Here is a 27,485-nt window from a genome sequence, read left to right on the forward strand (position 1 = left end):
TTGTGATAGCAAAGAGTCATAGCTATGATTTCAGTTGACACTTTTGATTGATAATCGATTTTGACCATTTTGGCATAATTTTCACAACTACTTCAATATTTTTTTTCTCCCTTCCTATTTATGCTACAACGCTGAAACTTGGACCAGATGAAACACTTTTCATATAGAACTTGTCAAAAAAGTTTGATTGAAATCGAACGAGTTTTCATTTGTTGCATTTTTAGGGCAAATTGGAATCTGAGGCCCCCTTAAAGCAACTGGGCAACTCTCCCTTCATAAGTGACTCATTATAGATCTTTGTTAGAGGCACACTGAGGGCCTGCGCTCCCTCTTTTAATATCCACGATGATACATTGTCTGATCCAACTGCTTTAGTTTCATCCAGTGTTGTTAGCCGTCTCATTACCCCCTCTGCTCTCACTTCTATATCAATTAGTCTCTCATCTTGAATGATTTACTCTTCTAACAATGGGAGCTGCTCAGGCTCGGTTGTGAAATTGGAAATTTGAAAATTGACGTCCAATACCTTGCATATTTCCTTATCGCTTACTGCATATGCCCCTTCTGTTTTCCTTAGTATTGTCGCTTGGTCGTTCACCGACATTTTCCTTCTTATATCACTATGTAGTAATTTAGGTTAATTTTTCTCTTTCATTGCAATAATGTTTTCATAATTCCTTTCCGATACTCTCCTTATATTAATGTATTCATTCCTAGATCTGTTGCATATAAATCTTACTGTCCTCTGTACTTTCCCCACTCCCTCCAGCTTCTCATTTTTGCTTCCTCTCACTGTCTATTAAACCATGGGTTTTTATATTACCTCCTACTTTTTTCTTTTACTGTTGGTATAAAACTCTTTGGCCTCTTTGCATTTCCACTTGACTAAGTCCATCATATCTTGCACTGTTTTTCCTCTCAGTTCTTCCTTCCACTGAACTTCTACCAGATATTCTTATCTTCCTCTAAGTTCCATTCTTATAGTCCACTATCCTTTCCCAGACCTCTTGCCCTGTGGTCACAATTATAAACAAGATCATGAAGTCAAAGACCAGGACACAATGGTCACAGGCTCCTTCCTAGTGGCATTTCATGTTCAATTTTTGTAATGTCTTCCTCATTCTGGGTGAAAATCAGGTTTAATAGGTTTGGTGAATCCCCTGCTCTTTCCCTTGCATCTTCCTTCACATGTTGTGTTAGGAAATTCCTGTTTATAACTTCCACTAATTTTGCTCCCCACATTTTTTCCCCAACATGGGGATTTCTTGATTCCCAATTGATCTCTCCATGATTTAGGTCCCCATGACCAACAGTTTCACTCTCAATAATTGAGTTGTTGTTGCTTCCCTATGCAGTTCATTTATACATGTTTTGCTGTTATCATTATATTCCTGTCTGAGCCTTCTATTGTTTGGTGGGGGATGATAGATTATAAAGTTCAAAATCCTTTTCCCATCACCTGTCAGAATCCCAAGTATGAAGCTTGAGTTTCCATTAGTTCCTCAAAATTCTATTTCCACTTTATGAGGAGTGCCACTCCCCCTTCCTGTCTGTGTCATTTCTTGACTTATCACGTGGTATTCACATGGGAAGATTGCATCTAAAATCATATAATTTATTTTAGTTTCCACTATTGCAATTATGTCTGGATCTGCTTCACTAACACTTTCTTTTATTTCCTCTCCTCTATTGGATACCCCATCAGCATTGGTGTACAAAACCTTGAGACTCTTCTTGGAAACTCTGGTAACAAGAGTTCATATAGCTCATCTGCCTACCTGTCTTTTTCTGTGTGAGCTGCAGGTGAGAGATGGATGCAGTCCTATCTCCTATAAGTGGTTGTGAGGTGGAAAGTGCCTGGGAATAGGGAAGTGGATAAGAGGCTGAGAGGATCTGGGAGCCAGGAGGAAGGCGGGGGGGAGGGGGGGGTGCAGAAGGGGTATAAGCAATTAGGGAGATCTCTGGGGGGAGCTGGGGGGAGGGGGGGGAAAAGGTTCTGACCACCTAGGGGGTGTCTGAGAGGTAGGAAGGGTCCAAAGGGCATAGGGGTACTCAAGGGGTCCCAAATTCCATACTCAGTCTGCTAGCACAATATATGCTGTGTACTCACCTAGTTGTGCTTGTGGGGGGGTTGAGCTTTGGCTCTTTTGTCCTGCCTTTCAACTGTCAATCATCTGGTCTACAGATTCGTGTGTATGTGTATATTCACCTAGTTGTGCTTGCGGGGGTTGAGCTCTGCTCTTTCGGCCCGCCTCTTAACTGTCAATCAACTGTTACTAACTACTATTTTTTTCACACACACACCCAGGAAGCAGCCCATAACAGCTGTAACTCCCAGGCACCTATTTACTGCTAGGTAACAGGGGCATCAGGGTGAAAGAAACTATGCCCATTTGTTTTTAGCCATCGCCGGGGATCGATCCCCGGTCCCCAGGATTGCGAGTCCTGAGTGCTGTCCACTCAGGCACCAAGCACCCTATGAGAGAGAGTGAGAGAAAGAGTGAGTGAGTGAGTGAGTGAGACAGAGAGTGAGTGAAAGTGAGAGTGCGAGTGAGTGAGTGAGTGAGAGTGAGAGAGTGAGAGAATGAGTGAGAATGATTGAGATAATAAAAGTATAAGAGAGCATGAGTGAGTGTGTGTTAATTACCAAAAAATAAACAATGAAATGCTAATATCAATACAAAGAAATGCCCATATATGATGTACCTGTCGATATGATGTACCATGTATGTACCTGTCCGAAATGTCAGTATAAGATCAAGAGATAATGGATTTACTAACATACAAAAGTCAAATGGGGACATTATACATAGTTCAGTTAGGTCAATCACATACGAACCAGGAGAATTATCGACCTAATTCCCGATTTCTCACCATCTAACATTGTTTAATCACTACCCCCCAAACATTCATAACCTTGCACAACTTCATACAGATCTTTTGATACCCATCACAAAACCACATCCACAAATATTTCCAATACTTTAACTCATGGCAATTAATCCTAGTATAATACTGAATACTTCCATTTTGCTCCTACATATCAAAATACTGTAGAGTGAATTACACATTTCAAAAAGCTAGGCTACACTTTATAATCACAACATTTTCCCCTTGTATTATTCAGAGCATCTGCCATCTGTATACCTTCCAGACTTATCTTGGATATTTCTCAGTATCCATGCCCTCGTGGTGCAATGGTTAGTGTTGCTGACTGCTAATCTACAGGCCTGAGCTCAATCCCCGATGCGGGCAGCAGGCACACACCTCACGCAGGCTGTTCATCCTCCCTTCCGGAGGGTAAATGAATGAGTACCAATGTATTCTTGGTATGGAAGTAACTACCACACTGCTGTGACAGGCCTAGCTAGCCAACAGCATATAATGTAAAAACATTATTAATAATTATAATAAGTATCATAATAAATTAAACATCATTTAACTGCTACCCACAATACTTCAAACCTTGAAATATGATGAGAATTTGGTATCAAGGAATTGTCCACTAAAATTAAATGTTACATTTATGTATATTTTGCGACTATTATAATGTAAGAAAAGTATATCCAATTGCAATCACATTAATGAGAGATCCGTTTGGTAACGCCTGGCACGAATTAGGTGTATATCTTACCACAAAGAAGTAATATTAATTAATTGTATAAATGATGTTTAACAGTTAAAAATCTTAATTACCCAAGAAATCACGGTATAACTATGCATGGATACACAAAGGTTCATGTTGACACTGTACGAGCTGTAACACCATACAAGGATCATTTACTATATTAGATAAAGTCAATATTCTGAACTTGATTAATTACACAGGTATGTACAGCATACATATTATAGTGGGCAACACTTGCACTACATATTATGATTTATAGACAATCTAGTATAAATACAGCTGTATGCAGCCTATGTAAAGTGTAATGTGCCAGAATCTACTCAGTCTTTTGCTCAACTACAATTGAGAATTTAGATACACCAGTAGGTATTGTGTAACAAGTAGTTGACGGGTGTTAAAGCAAAGTTAGAAGAAAAATGGGCCCATCTGATAATTTGTCTATTATCAGCTGGAGCCCATTTCGTATAGCTTATATTTTGGATTGAAATGTGGAGTGTTGGTATGGCTCACCAGCTTCTTCACCCCCACTTCCCTCATACTCAAACACTCTTGCTTAGCAATATGTCAAAGTTTTTGGACAAATGAGGATGGTCCTTATCATATTTTGTAGCTCACTGCCTAATTTACAACTAAACCATATATCAATGTACTACAGAATGTCATAGAATTCACACACACATACAAAAAGTACAAGTTGAAACATGTCAAAATTTACAGATAATACAAACTAAATGAGGAAAGAAAAATTGACTGTATAGTTTGCTGCAAGAGACCCCTGCCAAACTTTAGGAGTGGGCATATAAACGGCTTCCAGAAATCAATCCAAATAAGTGCGAGGTAATAAAGATGGAGAAAGGAGATAGCAGAACTATAGGTATGATTACACCCGAGAGAAATGCAATTACAAGAACCAACAGATAAAAGTGACCTGAGAGTGGAAATAATCCAACCTAACCCCAGAAGTCCATGTAAGTGGGATAAAGTCAGAAGCAGATGGAAAGTTGATAACATTTGAATAACATTCAAGAATCTAAATAAGGAGAATTTGAAGTCCGCATGCACTATGAGTGACCATTACTCGAGTATGCAGCAATATTTAGCATAGGTGGTACATGAACAAGGGGACACAGGTGGGAACTAAGTGCCCAAATAGCCACAAAGACAGAAAATTTTCAATGTCAGATTAGTTAATAAAAGGAATGCATCAGGAAGTGATCAATGTGCTGTGGTGAAGGCAGACACCATACAGATAGGTATCTATATACAGAGCCCAATAGGCTCAGAAACCTAAACACCAGTTGATTGACAGTTAAGGCTGGACAAAAGACAAAACTCAACTTTCAACCACGGGAAGCACAACTAGATGAGTATCGGCATGAAACCCACACCTCCAGAAGAACAAATGAAAACCAGAGAAAGTTGGGAAAGCCCTCTCAATTAAATTGAGAGGGAATTGAGAGGGCTCAGGTAAGTTAAGGTTCCTTAACCTCACAACCTTAGAAAAGGCATGTGATCACTACTTACAAGACACTTGGGGAAATAAGACTTAGATAAGGGGTAGCATATTTCAATTGGAAGATAGGACAAATGACATCGATGGAAGCTGGATACACAATTGAGTCGTAGAGATGTGAGGTAATTCTCGTACCCTGTACGATGCTCAGCAAGTTGAATGCATTATAGTAGTATAAGCAAAAATATGATGGAAATTTTAACACCAAGAAAAGTAAATTAGCATACCCATAAAAGGCTAGGAGGAGGTATAAAGAGCTAGATCTCCCTCTCCAGGTTAGCACCCCCATCATCAACATAAATAATTGACTAACTCTATTGAATCCCTGCATGAGCTCAACAGTTCACGTTCAGTGCAAATTGTAGAATATCGAACAAATGTTAAGTTCTATGAAAATGGTTAGCCCAAGCCGTCACTGAGCAAGAATGCTGAGACAGCTGTCTTAACAGCCAACCTAATTTAAATGTAAACTTCTGTTCAGACATGCAACCTTTTAAACAAATTCAAATATGACAAATATTATGATTTAAAACATGATTACACAGAATTGTAAAACTTTATAGTCATTGCACCATGCTTTATTGCATTTCATTCATGCCCAGAACAATTACGATTAAGTAATAGGATGGCAAGTACCTGGGTAAGGCTATGGGAGTTGTAGTACTCCCCAAGCCTGGCCCAGGGCCAAGCTTGACCTCTGGACCTTGGTCCAACAGGCTGTTGCTTGGAGTAGCCCACAAGTACACATATATCCACTACAACCCGGTTGGCCCGGCACTTCTTGGAAAAAAAAAAAAAAATCCTGTTTTTTCTTGAACACTTCCACTTTTACTCTGGCAATATTTCTTACACTTGCTGCGGGGCTACTGAACAACCATGTGTATCATTCACTTTAATTTGATGTTATTATACTGTGCAAATTTGAGACTTGACCCTCCAGTACCTTTCATGTATTTGACACCTCTCTCATCTCCTTTCTAGAGTACATTTTGAGAGCTTTTAGATGAAACATTTAAATATACAGTATAATACAGATATTTTTATTATCAACAAAGACCAGAAAAGAGAAAGACTTCTTTGTACATAAGGAGATGAAAGTTTGTCTCAAAACAGACCCCAAAAAAATGAGAATACCTGCATAAAAGAGCCTCACACCTGTAACTGCTCGAATAGTTATTCAAGGTTATATGCGTAAAAAGCCTATTTAAAAGTATATTTTGAGAATGAATCATGCTTTTATGTAGCTGTACTGTTTTACACTGGACATTCCATAATCATATTATAAAGCACTTCAGTGTTCCAAGTCATGAATTAAGTACTAAAAGGATTTTTTTTTGTTTTACGTATTTCTAATCAATTAAATATTCTATGTGGTGTGCGCAAATATTTATTCCAAAAGTGAAACGCAGGCAAAATAAGTTTGAGACTCACCCGTCATATCTGACAGGCAAACTCAACGATTGTAGAATAATTTTATATATTTTTTTATTAATTCAGTGTTGGACAATGGTTGCTTATGGCATACAGCATTTGTAGCAAGCTAAATATGCTTCACAGTGTCTATAATGATATCTCACTATAATACTCTCCGGGTAAATAACAAACCTGCACATGCAATAGTGGTTGAGGCCCTCCAAAACCACACAAAAATTTTGCATACAAGTTTGGTGGGACCTAAAGTGTTGACCAAAAACCCCATTACAATGAATCAGCTTTGCCCTTTATAATTCGTTTCAGTTGACTCACACTGTTTTCAATTGCAACTTTAATAATTCGTGAGAGCAAGTGAAATTCATCTCCAATCTGACCTTAAAACCACGTTTCACTGCTATCAATCAAAATGTGGTTCAAAACTGTACACGAGTTTACCCTCCCTCAAGGAAGGTAAGGTGCCAACAAAAATCAGTTGAAGTCATTAACACATAATGAGTGTCGTTCATTGATGCTACGTCTAGCCCATTTTCAGAATATTATCCCCCCCCCCACCAAAAAAAAAGAATGCTAGCTACTAAAACTACCAAACTATCAGCATCTAGACAATAAATTTTTAACAGAGCATGAGGATTTGTAATATAAAATATTTGACAACATAAGTTATCAAGAAAATGATCAGCTACAGAGCACTGGGTAATTGTAAATGCAAACTATTAGTTACAAGTACACAAACCTTCGAGCAGCAGAAGCACCAATTAACATTCACATGGTGGGTGCCGTTCTTGGGTATTTTAAGATGTTTGGTACATATATGGTGACTCTGGGATACTTCCTCGGTTCCTGCAGCTATACAATCTTCACCTAATGAAGAAAAAATACAAAATTATCAACTTTACATATTTCAGATGAAAATGATCGAGCGAGGTACCCCCATGAAGGCACACCTTATAAAATGGGTTTGGTGTAATGAGTATGAGTTGCAATGCTTCAAGGGTGCTATGAGAATAGTATAGCAAATCTAGTGAGATCGTTGAGTAACAGATGAAGGCTGATGTAACAGAGAATAGCAGAGTTCTTTAGTAAATATGGATGCTATGGTAGAGAACATCCAGGAAAGACTGCCCAAATCTGGTAGAGCATCAGGATCAATAGCCATCAGTATATACATGAACAGTGTCTTTATGGAAGAAAAAATGCTCTAAAAATAATGGACATGAAACTTTGAGGAATGAAGTCTTTAGCATCAGCAAAATATTTGCAGTAAACTATCTTTGATAAAATAGAAGAATTGACTTTTCCGTACAATGCAAGACAAAATCAGGTTGAGAAGGAATTAATAATTTAAATTATCCAATAGCAAAAAGAGATGTGCAAAACATGAGCAAAGTCAGAAATTGCTGGATATTATTTAAAGCAGAGGCAAAAGTGAAAAAATCTGGTACGACATATATAAATATAATACCAATACATGCATCCAGTAACTGACATCACAAATTCATCTATCAATAGGTTAGAAGTTTGGAGACAATCGGTGACTAGACATGGTAGGCGGAATCTATGGTTCATAACCTACCTGGTGCTGCTGAGGAAATCCATTCACATCAATACAATAATCCAACTTCATTAACACTAAGACCTTCTGCAATCAAAGAGCATGTATACATCATGCGGTTCAAGCCAAAACACTCGAAAGATACAGAAAACGAAAGCATGCAGCCTTGAGCTGTCCAAGATGAGGGAACCCATGTAAGCATACAAAGATTATGCTAAGAAACTGTACCATAAAAGATATTCTGCACTCATTTAGACAAAATCTGTAACTGGGTGGACTAAACAGATATGATAGCATGACTATATTTATTGTAGCTGAAAATGAAAGTAAGACTCTACGACCAACCTAAATACCACATCATCTAAAAATATTTGCAACGCCAATAAATATCTGACATATATAGGCGAATTGTGACGTGTATTTAACTTAAACCAGGTTACTAAATACAAGTACTTTTAACACTTGGATGTGATAAAGTGAAAGCACTTCAATTACAAAAATGTACTTCACTACTAAGTTTTACTAAATGTATCAGAAAAAATGTATACATCCTGTAATATTTGCTCAGACACCTAGCCTTCAAAACAGGTAATTAGGTCCTGAAGCAGCAAGAGAACAAACAGCACATCAGCCAATATGATTGACCCAAACCCTTCGTATACCTTGTCCCCTGTTCAGAACACTGACCATTATCACCGATATAATGATTAATAATAAATATAAAGAACATAATTTACTTAAAAGAACTTATATTAGAAAAGAAAAGGTAAAATTAAGATAAAACTATATCAAATGAACAAATCCAAAGGGGCCATGATGAGGGTTCGAACCCACACACAGGATGTTCCCAGCATCTATGGTCCTTAGTCAACTGTACCACGACATGGTTCGACCCTTGTGGATTTGTTCATTTGATATACCACGTTCTTGTGATTTCTGTGTGTACTATATCAAAATTTCAGAAACTGATATCATTCAGAATTTAAATTTAAATTCTAAATATCCATACAAGTACCTGTACATTACTGTATATGGAATTATTTGTTTTTTAATCTATTTTTGTTACATTTGGAAAGAAGCTTACAACAAAATGCTACATTCTTTAAGCTACCCCCAAAAACACAGTTTTTCATTTTAACTTGCATCATCACACGATGCACATACACACACACTCCCCGCCTTTAATCCCATTTTCTTTCACTTCGATGCTTATAATATTTAATCCATTTATTGTCTCATTCTCATTTCATTTTGTTTTACATAAACCTAGCACATTGAACTATTCCTAAAAGACTTACACCACTTACAGACTCATCTGGTCCACATTCAATAAAACAACCACACAACCCTCACTTGTCTTTGAGACCTGAGCAAATGTCAGCCCAAATTCAAAGACTATTTATCTTAGGCAGGAAGAAATTTTGCAAAGATTAAACACTTCTAAAATTCAGGGAAAAATATAGCTGAGTGCATCCATCAAATGGTGGAGAGTGGACACAGACACAGCCACATCTCAACACTCAAAAGAACAATGAGCATTCAACTGACATACATACCTGTGTGGTAAGTAGTCGGACATCTCAAACAGCGAGTGAATGGAGGATTTCTTGCAACTGGGTCACCCATGTCATCAGCATTGGCAGCACACATGTGACAAACATGACGAGGGCAAACAAATCTCTGAAACAATTCAGGTAATGAATTTACATGTTAATGGTTATTTTACATTATCTGTAACTGTTCTATTGTCTGTTAAGGCAAATATCAGTCAAGAACATCACATGTATAAAATTCCAGATGACTGATCTAAAATGGCATGGACCTAAAGAGTATTAATTTGAGTATAGGAAATAGCCACACTGCAACAAAATATAGACAACATGTATTGCCAGGCAGTTGTATCCGAAGAGACAAAAAAAGCGAAGTAATGAACACTGTGAGGGGTCGGCCAGTTATGCCCCTTAAGTGTAGTGGAAGCATGTTGAACAGTTTTGGGCTCTGATGTTGATAGAGTTTTCTCTCTCAGAGTACCTAATGCACCTCTGCTTTTCAACAGGGGTATTCTGCACATCCTGCTATGCCTTCTGATTTCATGTGGAGTTATTTTTATGAGCAGGTTTGGGATCCATACTTAACTTAGAAGAGTTAAAGAAACTCTCAACTCAAAAATTTAACTTTAGAAAGTTCTAAAGTGTTAGAAACTTAGAAGTTTCCCATTGAATGTTTGTAAGTTTCCTGTTTATTTTTTCCCCAGTCTATCCTTTTATTATTAAAATTGAATTTACTGAATAAACCCTCTCGCTCTATTATGAGTATTGATGTTAGATTGCACTTTAATGAGCTTGTGATCCAAGTATGTGGTATCAGAGATCGTAACGTCCCTGATTATGTCTTCATTGCTTGTAAAGACCAGATATAGAATATTTTAATTCTTAGTTGGTTTCATTTCATCGTTTCACGTGCGATATTATGTTTTATGTAAGAAGTGTATATAGTTAAGAAGTACATGTGGTAATGGTGGGGTTTAGTGTTGTTTACCTCTATTCTTGCTGAATTGACTATTACTGCCAGTTCTTACCTTACCTATGACTAAGGGTTGGATCAAGTAAGAAGAGGCCCCATAAAAAGTTTGAGTTGAAAAAAAACGGATACTGGCCAAGTGAGGCCGTAACAATCGCACCATTTTTTATCCCACTGCCCGAGTCAATGAGGAACGATTTAAAATACCACAGGAAATTCAAGTCCTGCACATACACGGAGTTCACATTTGCTTCCCCCAGATCTTCAGGAAACAAATGCCATCATGGAATCATGCATCTATGCATCATGAAATGGAACCTCATGTTCCTTTAGAAAATAAACTTGAGGAAAGTTATTCATATTCATGATTTAGTTAACAATATTCTAATAACAGCATTGTTGTGACTAGAGTTAGTGTTGAGCATAGTACATTGGGAGGCATAATTTTACCAAGTCAAGTGGTGTCATCAGTTGAGTAGCTTGTGGCACTATGCTGTGCTCAAATTTCATTACAATGCCCACCAGAACTGCTTAGTGGTTTGGTATGGTGCATACAAATATAGATAGTTATGTATAATGTGTATACAGGAGCCCATCCTCAAGTTAGTTGATTTATAAACTAAGTACACACAGTGGATTTTACTATTTAGAAAAAGCATTTATGAATTGACCCTAGTGACTAGTAAGTGTCCATCCTACCTGTTTAAACCACCTAGATATTTATGACGTTCTGGAAGCTTATTAAGGTTCCATTACTAGTGTTTGGTGAACTGGCAAGTGAACCCATGTCCTAAACAGGGTTTATTCTCAAAATATAACTGTATATTACACTGTACTTTAAAAACCACACTTTATAATTGAAAATTGCTTTGCATGGTTTACAATCCAGATGAAACATGTTTTGGTTTGGAGGGGTTTACCAACAGAGAAGCAAACAAGTAGATTCGAGGAAATTAGTCCAGGCCATACAATTTGTAAAGAATAGATTATTGCTATGGTATGTGTGTAAAAGCAGAGGGCTCACATTAAGAACGACAATGATTGTGAAGGTTGCTAAACCTACACAGCATCATTAAAAGTTATCTAACAAGATTTCCTGAACTACTTTTACTTCAAGAATGCTTGATTCATGCATGCAACTTACTCTGACTTGTCAATAATTATTTTTGCAGAGGTGATGAATTTCCAGATGAAGAAAAAACTAAAGGCTGATGAGGGGGAAAAGACATTTCAAATAAAACTTATAAAATTTATACCTGCTTGATGGAGTTCTGGGAGTTCTTCTACTCCCCAAATGATGTAAAACAAAACACCAATAAAATTCTAATAAATTAAAATCACACAAACATACCTCCTGTTGCCGCTGTTTGGAGACTTGAGGCCAGTTTTGCAAGCATTCCTCATGATAGAACCTGCCACAGAAAGGTACAGTGCATCTCTGCATTATACCACCAACTATCTTGCAGTGGAAACATGCATGCTGTCCAGTTTGACATTCTTCACATTTAAAATCCCTTTTTGGCATTGAACTTAAACCTAAGCACGAGAGGTGAAAAACACCACAACAGAGTCCTTTACAGCGAATCATATCAGCTCCAGCCTTTACACTCACACCTTCACACCGGTAACACACTTTCTCATTACGAACTACTTTGTAAACACCACGTATACCATCTACTTCATCCTCTGTTCTTTGACGTTTTATAGACAATGCATCATTTTCATCACATTCCTCATATTTCTCTATAGGACTACCAAGCTTACGCTTCAGCATATTCATATCACAGTCTTTTGATATCAATTTATTTTCATACGTAAGCTTCGATTTGTATTTTTCTGTCGCTGAACTTGACATCTTCCATTTCCATCTTAATTTGTTTCGAGCAGTTTCTTCACACGTGTCTGGGTTTTCTAGCATAAAATTTTCTAAATGATTTTCAGCATACACAGCAAAGTCACCTTCCTTACTCAGCTTAGCCACTAAGTCAGCCTTTTTCTTCTTATCCTCAAATGAAGAATTCTCATCAAAACCAGAAAACTCCCCGTCTGTCGAGTCACCATTTGACTTCAGAGATTTTGTAACAGGCAGGTCCTCTGGACGGATTTTTCTTGGACGTCCTCTTTTCCTCTTCTCTGGTTTATCCTCAACAGCAGGATTCCTGAATTTAACCATAGAAAGATTTTTGTGGGAAAGTTTGTCAACAATTTTCTTTTCATTTTGAGCCTTAATTTCAGAGTTTTGCAAGGCATACTTCTGTATTCTTTCATATCTGAAAAAGACCAAAATAAAATGTTTACATATCAATGCACACAATAACACACTGTACCTATCACAGAACTCTAAACAAAACCAAATAAAGAAATGGATCTCTGCATAATAAGGTGGAAGGTACTCAATAATGCATTATAATAATACGTTTATATTAAAACACTTTCCATAAAATGCAGAGAACAGTGAAGTACTGTACAGCAATGGTGGAAATAATACAAAATGCTATAAGCAGAGCTGGAAAGTGTGTACGAGGGAGACGGGGTTAAAGGAAGGTGGCACTGTGAGAAATAATGACACTTAAACAGGTATGTTTTGATCATAATTGACCAACTGAGGTATCCCCCAGGCCATGATATCTCACAGAACACAAAGATGTGGAATGATGAGCACAATATTGTACAGACATAGGGTGGATGAAATGAGATTGGTAACAGCAAAAAAAGGCTGGTGGTGGTAATGATGTAGTTATCATAGTAGTAGTGATTCTAGCACTTACTGTTTACGAGAGGGAATGTGCCAAGCCATTACGACTATATAGCACTTAGAAGGGGTCAGGATAAGGATTTGGGATGGGGGGGGGGGGGGGAGAAATGGTACTTGGACAGTCGGGATTGAACGCCGACCTGCATGAAGCGAGACAGTTGCTTTACCGTCCAGCCCAAGTGGTTGGGCTTACTGTTTAAAGAAAACTATCTTTACCGGCTATATTTTGGAATCTCTTAACAAGTTCTGTCTTATTTGCTCAATTTAGCTCAGCACATTTCTACTGTTGATAATCCATATTTTAAGTAAACACTTCCTTGCATTTCTTCAACACCAATTATTTTCTCTACAGCTGTCACATATTATTTGCTCACTCACGGGAGCTGGTCGGCCGAGCGGACAGCACACTGGACTTGTGATCCCGTTGTCCCGGGTTCGATCCCGGGAACCAGCGAGAAATGATGGGCAGTTTCTTTCACCCTATGCCCTTGTTACCTAGCAGTAAATAGGTACCTGGGAGTTAGTCAGCTGTCACGGGCTGCTTCCTGGGGGTGGAGGCCTGGTCAAGGACCGGGCCGCGGGGACACTAAAAAAAGCCCCGAAATCAACTCGACTCCAGATAACTCTTATTCGCATACGGCAGTTTGTCTATCATCCACGGTAGCACCTGCCTTAACTATTTTCTGGTGCTGCTGTGGCCTTTAAAAATAAATGAATTGCAGCACTGTGTGTGTAATTCTTATCCGTTGCTTCACACTTTATCAAGTTATCACTACATGCACAGATGCAGAAGAGTAATAGGAGACATGATCACCACCTACAAAATTCTCAGAGGAACTGACAGGGTGAACAAAGACAAACTATTTAGCATGGGTGGTAGGCAAACAAGGGGACACAGGTGGAAACTTAGTACCCAAATGAGCCACAGAGACATTAGAAAGATTTTATTCAGTGTTAGTAATTAACAAATGGAATGCATTAGGCAGTAATGTGGTGGAGGCAGACTCCATACACAGTTTCAAATGTAGATATGATAGAGCCTAATAGGCTCAAGAATCAGTACACCAGTCGATTGACAGTTGAGAGACGGGACCATAGACCCAAAGCTCAACCTCGCAAACACAACTAGGCGAGTACTGTACCAGTCCCTTGCACCACATGTCCACACCACAGAAGCTCTAGCAAGACTGAGAAGCAGTGATGCCTAAATTAAAATCTTCAAAGGGAGCTAAATTTATTAGCAATAGGAGCTAACAAAAAATAATAAGCTAAAAATTAAATACTAGATTGTAGCAGATGATAGATTATAAGGCCTCATTTGCCCCACTATAAAAAGTACACATGTACAGGAATGAAATAAGCCACATGCATGTAACACCTCATTAATTTCAGAAAGCCACTAGATATTGCCAAGATCAAGTGCAAGTAAGCAGTTTTCAGTTGATGATTAAGTACTCACCTATCCATTAGTGAAGCAGCTTTTGCTTCCTCAATAGCCTTAATCCACCGTTCATACTTGTGTCCTGCAGATATCTTGTTCATATACCCTAATGTTTTCAGCAGGCTCTCTGTCTGTGCTTTCTCATTACTCTTCAAGGTTTTCAGCTGGAAACAAAAGAACTACATAAGGTACAATATTTCATGATACAAATAATATTGGGACTATTAAATAATTTTCGTGTGTGGGAAACAGATGATGTACACAAGTTATAATAATCCTGCTACCCTGGAATATTAGTACAACCCGTACCCTGGAATATTAGCACAACTCCACATGCCCAGGTTGCTGCAACTGTTCAGTACAATAGAAATATATTACTAATTCTAAAGTAACACCACAAGATGGTCACAAAGCTGAGAATCTACTGTGTCAAATTTCAGAGATATCTATACAGTATATACAATTATTTATGTATGTATGTATGTATGTATGTATGTACAGTATGTATGTACAGTATGTATGTACAGTATGTATGTACAGTATGTATGTACAGTATGTATGTACAGTATGTGGTAAGATAATCAAAATTTTGACAAGATATCCTTAATACTGTACAGTACAGGTTAGTCACCTAGATGCAGTTGGTCTGAACCTGTACAGTACCTTCTAAAGTCAGGATAACAATTCTGGCTGATTTGCATTTCTGCATTTTCAGTTTACCAAACAGCTGCCCCATTTTTGGTAATTTATCTCAAAATGTTTTGTAATTTCTTATAGCACACCCATGCACTTTGCACCCTGCCCAGATTTCTGGAATTTATATTCATCACAAATTGCAAAAATCCCACTATTGCAGGCCCTAAACATTACAGTACAGTACGGTACTTGGAGACAGAGTCAACACTGGTGTTATCTAAAACATATAAACTGTACAAATTGTGCCACTTCACAAAGGAGGTAATAAATCAGACACAAAATATTACAGACTAATAGCACTAACATCACATATCATTAAAATGTTTGAGGTGCTAAAAAGTAAGATCAGAAAACACATGGAATCATAGCACCTACCTAAATCTGAATGACACAAGGCTCAGAATGACGTGTGCCCACCTCTCATAATTGTTAGACCCCCATAACATGGCCGGTAAAATTACAATGGGTGTAATTAGTTGGCAAAATGTGAATGCATGTTTAATTACCCAAGTGTAGTTACGTTATGAGGCTATGCTCGTGGCATCTGTCTTCCCAGTATGTCATATAACGCTTTTAAACTACCGACGGTTATGGCCTTCTCCACCTTCTCGCTTACCTTGTTCCGCCTACCAGTCTCTTTGCGAAAGATAACATTAATATTTTTGGGGCACCTTTATTTTCTTTGCTTTAATTCCTTGTGTTGAATGTGTGTTTCACAATAAACACAATAAGTTTCATTAAGAAAGTATTTTGCGGGCCCAAAAATAACCAAGTGTTATCGACATTCAACAACTTCAGATTTAGCAACTACTGTGTCCTGGTTGGGGGAGTCGGGTATAGTCCCTTATAGGTCATTAAATTGAGTGGTTACTATATTTAATTTTAGTATACTGTATATATATATACACCTGTATACTAATATAATTAAATATTTAACTATATTTAATATTAAGTGGTTGAAAAGCTAAGGGTCACAAGAATCCATAGCAGTCAACTGCTCTGTCTGCCTATGCTATTCACTGGTATATTCTGCATTTCAAACAATAGCTATTGCTCATGCAATTTTTTTTTTCCTTATAATTGGAACCAGACCTTCATGCCTCCTGCATGTATGTATAATGCGACATCTCTGTCTCCATTTCAGTGCATATTCATATTGTTTTAAAACAGTCTCAGTAATTTAGATGCTTTACTGTCAAGTGTACAGTACATATTTTCTATTTCTTGCATTTCAGATATTTTGCCTGCCTTGATTTGAAGGTTTTCATAACCTACCCAGGTTTTTTTTTTTTTTTTTTTTTTTTTTTTTTTTTTTTTTTCAGATGCTAAATTTCGTATGATATAGCCTTTACATACTGTATTTTCATTTTATGAGATTCTAACATGTCTATGTACAGCAGTTGCATTTTTTCACTAGTTATCTGTTGCCCAATGTCTTATACGAAAGTGATTTTCAAGCCAATTTTTACATCTATAAAGGATCCCATGAAGCTGCTGTTAGTTGGTTTGTATATATGGATTGTACATGTGTATTGTCTGATACATGTTAAGAGTAATGGGGCAAAGATAGTGAGCTTATCTTACTTATACCCTTTGTGACCAGTTTGTAACAAACATAAATAGCTTTTTTTTTTTAACATTTAAAGGCTATGTCATGGTAAAATCTTTAGCAAGAGATTCGGCCTGCTCCATTATCACCTATTCTACCCATTACCACATCTATATATTCAAGTACTGCAGCAACAACAACAACTTCCAAACGTCTAGACAGTACTACCAGTCTCCCCCCCTTCACCACTGCCCGTCACCCCACCTCACACCTGGCGACGCCCCGGGAGCTCACGCCACCCGAAACAACCAGTTTAAGAGCCGGTTAATAGTTAAAGTAGTCACCAGCACCATCTACCCGGCTGACATTGTGTATATATATATATATATAGGGCTGTCTAGCCCACTACAAATTATATTACTCCTGCGTGCTCAACTGAATAGACCCCTTTAACACATCTCGGTGTGATAACGAATTTAGTCAGCCTAGCTCTCAGTATTCCTGCACCATATTTTCTAGTATTAACGTAACGTAAATTTAATTGTCTGTTTATCTTGTTTAATTTGCACTCTGTATAAAGCCAAGTTTAATAACATTTTTATTTTGTAATTTGTTTTAAAGATTTCTATTAAAGTATTTTTAAATTTTTGTTGTATGTTTTCTCTTACAATTAACCTCACAGTGAAGACAACTTGCAGTTCAACTTTTTTTTTACTTTAATTTTGTGACAGGCATTCCATCTGCCTAGAGAAGACTGCAATAACACCTATTTTTACCACTGAAGCTATCACGCCATGATCATGTTTATAAAATGCCTTTCATTGTATACATATGCATTATTGCTTGGCTTGTGTAGTTCATTTATGTAAATAAAACTGAAGATTAAAATCCTAACCATCGTGTGAAGGATTTTAGTAATGTGACACTCGCTCTATCTGTCGAATTAAATGCTTCTGGTACCTCGCCGAAACCCAAACTATTTCTTTATGTTACACTTAGCACTAGTGTTACCGACTGCATTTTTCATAGCGATTACGTTCCAGGAATCAGAACCCAGGACTAAGTAAATAATTATCAAAAGAAGGCACTAAACTGGGAAGGCTATGTAACCCAGGACCAAGTACATAGGTACAGTATGTTAAAAAAAAATAATATACAAGTCTGCTCTTTGTGATAATATCCATTACATTACCTAAATTTTTTATTTTGTTAATGAAGAATTAATCACAATTATAAACTTTAATGTGTATTGGAGAAAAACATAGCTTTATACTGCTTCTTTCAAGATAGCACTCATTCCTGTCACCATTTGTGTATTACCCTCTTATTGTAATTATATGTCCAATACTAGTGGTATTTTTTTGCTTCTTTTGCAAATATGAATTATTTTGGATTTTTTGTTTTCCCTACTTTGTAGGGCTTTTGGTTCAATTTGTATTTCTTTTGTCTGGTAGAACATTAGCATTTTCTTTATTTCTGTAATCTTTCATTGTTGAAATTTTATCTTTGTTCAAATACTTGTACCCATTTGAGCATTTAGGCTATTCTTATCCTTTTGTGCTGCCTTATACATTCTTTTTGTAAGTCAGTCCACTTTTTGCTATTTTTTTTGTCTTGGTTAATGTTTCCTTTAATGTTGAAATTAAATTTACTATACAACCATTACTAGTATTTTATACAAATGTACTGCATACTGGTACCAGAATATATAAAAACCAACAAGTTATTTTAGTTTATATAAATATCCATCATCTACAGCTGAATTGCACCGAGACTTCACAGATAATAGTGATTAAGACCCATTAACTGCACATGGTCTGCTTCAAAGTAGAAGAACTGGAAATTTATGCCAAATACAGTAGCCTGAGAATCCAACCAATAGGGGTGCCAATGTAGTAAGGTCCCTCATAATTTCTTCATTGTTGTGAAGATCACATTGGGAGTTTTTGTTGGTAATGCAAAATATCTTCACAAAATTCAAAATCCCTTAACCTGTTTGGTTATTTCCAGTTTGATTACCTGTCATGATACTGTTTTATCTTCCATTTTATAAACATTTCAATATCACATAAATCAAAGAGTTTCTCAATGAAAATATGCACACATGATTGAACTATAATATTGTATAAAAGAAACTACTGGAATTCAGGTAATTTGCAAAGCAGCCAGAAATTATGTACAAACTCATTGTGACTACCTAACACGTCCTAAGAACATTTAAGGGGGCAGGTGCTCTTATGCATGGATTTTAATTTTTTTAATGTTTTTTTTTTTTTTGGGGGGGGGGGGGGGGCTTGATCTACTTATTATATACTCTAACTTTGTCTAAATGTTCATCATTTTAACTTTTTTTGCAGTTGTAAAAAAATGTCATCGACCACAAATATTCAGAATTTCTTTTCTTTTCAGTATGTTATCAGAATAACATAATGTTCATGTTGTGTACAGGGAATACTTCTATCAAGTATAGTCTGTCGTAAACAAAAAAAATCAACGAACCCTTCCAATTACATACCAAATATAGACAATTAAAATTTTTGCTGTATACTGGCAGCAGGTTTTCTTTTGTGCATGTTTCATTGAATATGATAGCATATTCCGTATTAACTATTTTCTGAACACTAGTAAGATAGAAGTCCTAAATCAGAAAATAGTTAATATGGAATATGCTATCATATTTATTTAAAAATCTGTAACTCCAAAAGTTTTGCATTTATTGGAAAAATGTGCAGACAACTTTTAGACTGAAGGAAGCTTCAAACAATACGTGAAAAAGATGCGAATCGACTGGTAATTAGTAGCTCTATCAAATTTTAAGGTTGTAATTTTGTTTAAAAAAATAATTGAAATTGAAGTTCAACAATAATTAGGTCAATACCTCTTGGAACACAAAAAAAAAGTGAATTCCATATATTTACATATGAATAAATACATATATACATAAATTTTAATTATATAACAGTTTTCAGCATTGATTTCAATACATTGGCTTTACTGGCATGGCTGTATCACATATTGGCACCTGTGTTATGATGGCACCATTTATGAGTATGGTATGCATAATATTTGGGAGCTGGGGTTTACAAAACAAATACATATTAGGAACTTTATTGATGGCAGTGCCAACCACTGCCTCCTCTTTCACAGCCTTAAATGGCACTGATCCATGTGCAAGGAAAGTGCCTGCCAGTGCCCGAACAGCGCAGCAACACGTGAGGAGCGTGTAGTGGTGCGATTGTGTGGTGCGGCGCGGATCATGTTCTCTTCGCTTGAACTCATATTGCTTCCCGTTTTGTTTTGATTGTCATTGTGAAAATGGCAGCAATATTACACCAGAGGAACAGCAGGAACAACGCAAAACACAATGAAATGACAATACTGCACCACAGCTCCACTCTATATGAAAAAAAGCCTTTCGACCAGTGGTTCCCTTTCTCGTGGGAACTGATAAATTACAGGCACATGGAATAAATGGAAGAATACTAGAATGGACAAAACAATGGTAAAAAAAAAAAAAAAAGAGGTGCTATGAGAATGAATCTGATGGGAGAAATGTGGTAAGTGGCATACCACAGGGGTTCACATTTTGGGGCCAACCCTTTTTGCCATATACATCAATGACATAGATGAGAATATTACAAACCACATCATCAAATTTGCAGACAACACAAAGATTTATGGTAAGGTGGGAAATATGATGATGTTAAAGCCTTACAAAGAGATTTGCAGGAACTCCACAAATGGTCAGATGACTGGCAAATGCTTTTTAATATTGACAAATGCAATCCTTCATGTGGGGCATAAGAACCCATGCCACAATTACCAAATTAATAAAATTACATTATAGCAGATTGATGAAGAAAAGGACCTTGAAAGTCAAAATCCACCACTCAATGAAAGTTGCACAGCAGGTTGGGGCAGCAGTAAAAAACTAACCAAACACTTGGAATAATCAAGTGTACCTTTGACTTCAAGGAAAAAAAGGTAGTGATTCAATTGCATTAATCTCTGACGTGCCTCCATTTTGATTACTGTATCCAAGCATAGAGACTTCATCTTCAGAAGGATATAGTTGCTCTGGAGAAAATGCAACATCGGGCAACAAAAATCATTCCAGTGCTAAATCAACTCTCATATCAAGAACGCTTGAAGGCCCCAGGGCTAACAACATTGTAAACCAGTCATGACAGGGAGGATCTTATTGAAACTTTTAAAATGCTGAACAAGTTAGAGGATGTTCATTGTCATTTTCGTCTGGTCAGATGACAAATACAGACAAGTTACAAGTTTGTTGTAACACAAACAAGGAGCAACAGTTTCAAGCTCAACAAGACGCAATGCAGAAATGAGAACAGATGCTTTTTCATCCACAGGGTTATTAGCCCATGAAACCACTTACCAGTCAAACCCGTAGCTGCCAAAACTGAGTCGATTTTTAAAATATAATGTACTTGGAAAAGATCAATGCAAATGGGGGAGCAAGGGGAGGGGACCTTCGACAAGCTGCCAGCTTCCTGTGCTCATCGAGGATACTAGGGTTAGTGGCCTTCAGGTAAATTGGGTAATCTCAAGTACGAGTTTCAGTGACTTCTCCAAACATTACATGTTACTCTATATCAAGGCCATTTATGAAGAGAACCTTGTTTCTCACTGATTAAGCCTAGTATATTGGCATATACAAAGAAGTTGACATTTTGGGTGGTCTATCTGGAAGATTTTTATTGGGCTATTACATGTCCATCCGATTCATAGTGTGCAGTAATTTTGGATTTTAACGAAAATACAGTAATCTAACAAAATTACTCCCATGCGGCACCTCACCTCAATTCTACCCAGATTTCAATTCTAATTTGTTTACAAATACAACTCCTCAAAGGAGTTTTATTTGTAAACACAAATACAGCTTTAGCCACTAAAGCAAAACCACAGGAGGTAGAGCTAATGTTTACTTGGATTTTCATGTTTTTTGGATGCTAATTAACAATGTGAAACAAAAAACACATTTTAGAACAATTTCTTTTTGTGCACTACAGCATTGTCAACATTTAAAAGAGGGAGCAGTACAGCTTCCTTTCCCTAGATGAACTACCTTCCCAGGCTGTGGAGTCCCATTTACCCGGAGCAGCAGGTTGTAAAGGCACAATAATAACCTTAACCTTGAGGTAATGACCTTAAAGACCTTGTCATGCACGAGGATAAGAATCTGAAGGGCCACCCCTGGAACTACTCCTGCAGCAGGCTGGTAGCCTTGCTAAGAGCCCCTGCAGAACCTCCTAGGGGAGGACTGGAAGTCCTCCGGGGACAACCACACACAACTTAAATATAATAATAATATATTATAATAAAATAATATATACACGGAAGAATATAGTACACAATAAGGCATGGTGAAGGCTGCTAGATCACATTACACAGCCACCCAGTACATGATGATAACACTCCTAGTGAATTTTCAAATCACTCTTGCTACCATAGAGAAATTTGTAATTTGTTCAGAATAAATCAGAATATCATAGAGCTAAATGTAACATATTAAATATTTACCTTAGATTTTTGCTCTGTGAGGAATTCTTTAAGCTTCACAAAGCCTTCAAATGGCAGAACATTGCCAGGGGCAATCCAATAAGTCAAAGCATTGTCACTGAAGAACTGCACATGGTACATTCGTGTACTGCGAATCTTGTGCCAAACTTGCATCACTGTTGAGAAACCATTTATGGTTATGAAATCTCAAGAGATCATTCATAATTCATGCAATTTTATGTTTAATACCTTAACCACCGCACTGCGCACCTGGTTTCGGCAAAAACCTCATAGTGCAATTCTTAAGGACATTTTTGTTTTTATAAATGTTAAGGTAAAATTAATGTTAAAAAGTTTCCAAACTCAACCATTTTCATTTCAAAACACAAAGTGATGAAAAAAAAATTTAAATACAGTATAGCCCAATTAAAAAAATAGCACAACTCTCGGAGCACCTCAAGGTACTCTGCGCAGCACAGTGGTTAAGAATATACAGTCCACTTCAATGAATTCAGGCTAACTCAAAATGGGGAGGGGAAATGTAGAAAAACAATAAATCAAGCTATCAAGAATGGTTAAAAAAGAAATAAGAACAGGAAAACAAAATTATGAACAAAGATAAATTAAAGCCAACAAGTCCCCGGGACCAGAAAGTCTTTGATGGGAACGTAAAAAAAAAAATATAAAGATAAGCTTAGCAAGTTCTTAGCTTTAATATTTACTAAATCATTTGACAAGCAGAAAATGGAATTGTGGAGTAACAATGTTGTGCTAATAATTAACCCTTAAGCTGCTAAGGGGTCCTGAGGAGATTTACACCCGTGCTCAAGAAAAAAAAAATTAATTTTTTCATCTAAAAATTTTAATTTGTGTTCCCTGAGCACGGGAAAAATAAAAAATAAATCGTTGGTGACATATTTTGGGCGCAATAGGCTGTGGAAGTCTGGCAAAATATGGGCGTTGACAGAGCGGTCAGCGTCACCAAAGCTGACAGGTGGGAGTTACCACAAAGATATTATTACCTAATTATTTCAATGTGATTGATTTTTTCTTAGTTTTTTGCAGAAATAATATTCAGTATTACGTCGTTTACTGACTGTTATTGTCACCTGTTATTGTCTGTATTCAACATACCAGCTCAAGTGGTTCTCTATGGTGAACACAAATGTAGATACTTGTATATAATGTGCGTATTAAGTGTAATAACAGCAAAAGGATTATGTTGGGAGGAGCCATTTGGGTGATGGAGGTGGAGTCGCCTGCATGACTTGTCTAGCAGTGTAGAGGGTGGCCACTATGCACCCTACAAGCTTAGGTGTACAGTTACGGTGCATACAACATGTAGATACTTATATATAATGTGTATATAGTGTAATAACACCCCAAACAGTATTGTTGGGGGAGAAATTTAGTGCGCCTGAACTTGAATGAGTGAGGGAGGCAGCCACCAGCTGACTGTGAGTGTAGTGGTCTCTTAGTGCCTGAACTAACTATATCAAGCTTAGTTGTGCAGTTGTGGTGAACAAAACATATAGATACGTATATATAATGTGTGTGTATACAGTATAGTGTAATAACTGCAAAACTATTTGTTTATTGTTTTATGAACAAAATAATTGAACCACTAATATGAACACCATACTTTTGAGTATAGCGATGATTCACACATTTTATTATATAACTATCACACTAGGACGGTAGGGGGGACGAGAAGGACGGCAGGGGGGGACGAGAAGGACGGCAGGGGGGGACGAGAAGGACGGCAGTGGGGGACGAGAAGGACGGCAGGGGGGGGACGAGAAGGACGGCAGGGGGGGACGAGAAGGACGGCAGGGGGGGGGGGGGGGGGGACGAGAAGGACGGCAGGGGGGGGGGGACGAGAAGGACGGCAGGGGGGGGGGGACGAGAAGGACGGCAGGGGGGACGAGAAGGACGGCAGGGGGGACGAGGAGGACGGCAGGGGGGACGAGGAGGACGGCAGGGGGGACGAGGAGGACGGCAGGGGGGGACGAGGAGGACGGCAGGGGGGGACGAGGAGGACGGCAGGGGGGGACGAGGACGACGGCAGGGGGGGACGAGGAGGACGGCAGGGGGGGACGAGGAGAACGGCAGGGGGGGACGAGGAGGACGGCAGGGGGGGACGAGGAGGACGGCAGGGGGGGACAAGAAGGACGGCAGGGGGGGACGAGAAGGACGGCAGGGGGGGGGGGGACGAGAAGGACGGCAGGGGGGGGGGGACGAGAAGGACGGCAGGGGGGGGGGGACGAGAAGGACGGCAGGGGGGACGAGAAGGACGGCAGGGGGGACGAGGAGGACGGCAGGGGGGACGAGGAGGACGGCAGGGGGGACGAGGAGGACGGCAGGGGGGGACGAGGAGGACGGCAGGGGGGGACGAGGAGGACGGCAGGGGGGGACGAGGAGGACGGCAGGGGGGGACGAGGAGGACGGCAGGGGGGGACGAGGAGGACGGCAGGGGGGGACGAGGAGGACGGCAGGGGGGGACGAGGAGGACGGCAGGGGGGGACGAGAAGGACGGCAGGGGGGGACGAGAAGGACGGCAGGGGGGGACGAGAAGGACGGCAGGGGGGGACGAGAAGGACGGCAGGGGGGGACGAGAAGGACGGCAGGGGGGGGACGAGAAGGACGGCAGGGGGGGGACGAGAAGGACGGCAGGGGGGGGACGAGAAGGACGGCAGGGGGGGGGACGAGAAGGACGGCAGGGGGGGGGACGAGAAGGACGGCAGGGGGGGGACGAGAAGGACGGCAGGGGGGGGACGAGAAGGACGGCAGGGGGGGGGGACGAGAAGGACGGCAGGGGGGGGGGACGAGAAGGACGGCAGGGGGGGATGAGAAGGACGGCAAGGGGAATGAGAAGGGTATCAGGGAGGTTGGGAGAGATGAAGGGGAGATGGAAATTACTGTAGATTGCATCAAAATACTTACAAATTCTATAATAGTACTCACATGATAGTTTACTAAACTGGCCAAGGACAGGATCATAAGATATCATTGCAGGCCAGAGAGGACTTCCCCGAATGTTGACCCAAACAAGATCACCAACTAGATGCTTACATGGGTTCTTTTGTTCATAGAGACGCATATCCACACCAGAGAGGGCTAGCTCCTGAGGAAATGGGGAAAAAAATGTATTACATATATTTCAGAAACAGGGCACTAAACGAATTTAATACTTATACATATTGACACCCCATTTATAGAAAACTAAAATTCTTGGATCCAAAAATGTAAAACAGATAAAAGGACTGTCTCAGCAAATGATAATGAGTGGAGGGAGGTAGCATGTGTGGGTGTGTGCATGGCGCAGGGGTGAGCTGCCTCACCTGCCTCTATCATACCATGAAAATTGGTGGTGTCAGCAGCATCTGTCAATTTTTCTGCTTGTTTGATGGGGTTCTACTGCCAAGTAGAAATAAATTTCTGCTTTTTGCTAATACATTCAGAACCATCATGATGCAAGACATCTCATTAAGAAAAACAGCAAATACAATGCATATAGTGCAATAATTAACAATAAAATTGTAGACAGCAAGCAAACACATCTCTGGTGCTTGAATGCATGATAAGAATGTGGCTTGGGAACGTGTTTTGGTAATTTTGTGCATAGGCATCGAGGTGTCATTGTCTGACAATAACCGTACTTACATAAGTTGTATTCTTTTAATTGTTATGTATTTTATCAACATTTTGACCTGGCATTAAAATTCCTTTAGGCATGGACAATCCAGAATAATACATGATGCAACAACATTCAATTTTGGCTGTTGTGTATTTTTTAATTATTAATTTATAATTCATAAAATATTGTATTTAAGTTTAAAAAGATTATATGCACTGACCAATAGTTTACAGTTGGATAAAATCTGCTTGCCATGCCCTAATAGCCAGGATTTGCAGCGGCTTAGGCGAACAATCCTTACAGAAACATTTGTTCCATTAAATAACTTACACCAAACAAATTCTTTGGACTATTCAGGAATTTGTCAGAGCAAGGACCCACTGTAGTTTCTTTAAGCAGTTTTCATATGATTAATTTCTTAAGTCTTTGTATCATCTTTATTCCAGGTACTGAACTCATTCCAGCTTATCAATATCCTTTTTAAATACAGACCATGACAATATGCAATACTCAAGAATAGGAAAACAATTAATTGTAGCCTTTTTCAATCAAAATTTGTCATGTCTGCAAATAAAATCTAGAATTTTGTTTGCCTTCCCCACAGCTTCTAAACTATGATTTCCTGGATTCATGCCAATAGCTAGCATTGCTCCTAGGTCTCTCCTTGTTTTAAGCTTTTAGAATTTTAGTGCTCGTTTCATAGTTCGCTTTTTCATTCCAATTTGCAATGTGCAGTATTTTACACTTATCAACATTAATAACCTGTCATGTGTCAGACCTGTTTACTGGCATGTTTGGGTTAGCTTGCAATGTCATTATGGATGGTGCAGCTTTGCTACCTAGCTCAGTGTCATCTACACATTTTTATATTGTGTTGTTTAAGCCATCATTAATGACTATGTATGTATGTATGTATGTATGTATGTATGTATGTATGTATGTATGTATGCATGCAAGCATGCATGCATGTTAGGCATAAAAGCAATAAGTAGATAACGTACCCATGCTTTTTTGTGTTGAGTACTATACATTATTACTAAGTAGATATATTACTATTGCCTGTTTATTCAGAAAAAGAGAATTACTTGTGAATTATGAAGAGTTGGTATATGTGACCTTGAGCAGACCAACTGGAACCAGAGCAAGTGTCATGTGGGTGGTGTGGAGATGAGAGGCTTGTTCATGCCACAATTACAAATGCTTGATTTACAGATAAAATATAAATATCCACTCACTC

General features: G+C 38.5%; 1 protein-coding gene across 9 annotated transcripts in view; it reads right to left on the reverse strand.

Annotated features, from left to right (window-relative positions):
* NSD (Nuclear receptor binding SET domain protein) overlaps positions 1-27,485 on the reverse strand; it is a 53,716-nt gene that overhangs the window by 14,082 nt on the left and 12,149 nt on the right. For all 9 annotated transcript variants that reach the window (XM_069322022.1, XM_069322019.1, XM_069322020.1 and 6 more), the window contains 6 exons: positions 25,576-25,735; positions 22,633-22,787; positions 14,862-15,007; positions 11,999-12,917; positions 9,684-9,807; positions 7,309-7,436 (listed from right to left, as the gene is read on the reverse strand). In XM_069322022.1, coding sequence (XP_069178123.1) covers positions 7,309-7,436; positions 9,684-9,807; positions 11,999-12,917; positions 14,862-15,007; positions 22,633-22,787; positions 25,576-25,735 — 1,632 coding nt within the window. The remainder of the gene's footprint in view (positions 1-7,308; positions 7,437-9,683; positions 9,808-11,998; positions 12,918-14,861; positions 15,008-22,632; positions 22,788-25,575; positions 25,736-27,485) is intronic.

This window comes from Procambarus clarkii, chromosome 10 (assembly GCF_040958095.1).
Source record: "Procambarus clarkii isolate CNS0578487 chromosome 10, FALCON_Pclarkii_2.0, whole genome shotgun sequence".
NCBI lineage: Eukaryota > Metazoa > Arthropoda > Malacostraca > Decapoda > Cambaridae > Procambarus > Procambarus clarkii.